The following is a 1344-nucleotide window of genomic DNA, read 5'->3' as shown; positions in this document are numbered from 1 at the left end:
GCCTGCTTGACCTGCTGCCACCGCGACCCGACCCCGGATAAGAGGAGATGGATGGAGGAGAAAATACCCGTTTTCAAAAATATTGGTGTTAATGAAAATACTTTAAAACACAGGAAAAAGTAAACATAGTGAGGACGTGTTATGAAATGAATGAAGTATGAATATGTTTAAGTAAAGAGGTTACGGGATGTTGGAGAGGTGCAGCGTCGCTGACGGAGGGAAGATGTTGTTAAAGTTTTTGGATCCGGGCTTTTTGAAGCGGTGGAGGGCGGAGCCTGAGAAGTCCCGAGTCAGCGTCTGCTCCTCTTGCCCCGCCCCCCCGCGGGGCAGCTGCACCACCGGGTGTTTGGACAACATCACCCGAATCATGTTACCATGGAGACGCTGACCGTTCAGGTGACTCATCGCTGTAACAACAACAACAACAATAAATACAATGGTTAAAAAAATACTGAAGAACTGACACATATTTTAGATTTAACTTATTTCAGTAAGTTATAAAACGTGAGTATTTATTTATAATGTTTTGTTTCTTCTTTAAAACGTGTATATTTCCTCGTTTTTTGTTCGTCACAAAGCTTTAAATAACAGTTAAACGTCTAAAATCTATTTATATATCATAATATATAATATATATATATATATATCATTCATGACAGTTAACGCTCATTTATTAACTGAGTTTAGAGTTTCTACATGCAGTCACTTTATACATTTAAATTATTATTTGTAAATATTATTCGTGTTTTTTCTTTGATTTCTTAAATAGTTTCTTTCATTAAATTACTAGAAATATTTCTCATCAACTTTCATTGAACCAGAAATATTAATAATAGTTTAAAATAATAATCTGTTGACACGTGAAAACTATTTTCACTTTGAGATCATTAATTAACATCTAAAGATTCAATAAACAAATCTCTCCTTTTCTTTCTCCAACACGTCTTTCAAGGAAATGCTTAGTTAAATATGAAGGAAGAGGAGAAGGAGAAGAAGGAGGAGAAGAAATAATAATAATGCAGCTGAACCGGTTTGAGAGGAAATGAAAGTGTCGCACCGAGCTGAGCCTGCGTGTCGTCGCTCATCTGAACGAGAGCGTTTTCCTTCTTGTTGAAGAGGATCTTCACTCTCTGGACGTCCCCATAAACCCCTGAAAACACACAAACACACCGTCACACAAACATGATGACCTCAATATCACTCGTAATACTTTATAAGAAGATAAGTTACTTCTGACCAGAACAAAAGTCTAGAAGAATTTATATTAAATGATTTTATATTGTTACTATATTATAATTATATTACCTATAGATCATATATTACGACTATATTACCTATAGATCA

At 35.4% G+C, this 1344-nt stretch overlaps 1 protein-coding gene across 1 annotated transcript; it reads right to left on the bottom strand.

The window, feature by feature from the left end:
- Positions 1–6: 6 nt before the first annotated feature.
- Positions 7–1169, bottom strand: LOC116380901 (polypyrimidine tract-binding protein 1-like; the record flags this gene model as incomplete). Its single annotated transcript, XM_031842724.1, has 2 exons — positions 7–407; positions 1058–1169. Coding segments are annotated over 2 exons (339 nt in total), but the record flags the coding sequence as incomplete, so codon positions are not given.
- Positions 1170–1344: the final 175 nt, after the last annotated feature.

This window comes from Anarrhichthys ocellatus, unplaced genomic scaffold, assembly GCF_004355925.1.
Source record: "Anarrhichthys ocellatus isolate YVR2014 unplaced genomic scaffold, GSC_Weel_1.0 scaffold9492, whole genome shotgun sequence".
Classification (NCBI taxonomy): Eukaryota; Metazoa; Chordata; class Actinopteri; order Perciformes; family Anarhichadidae; genus Anarrhichthys; species Anarrhichthys ocellatus.
Note: the sequence above shows the minus strand (reverse complement) of the source record. Positions and strands in the feature narration are given on the sequence as shown.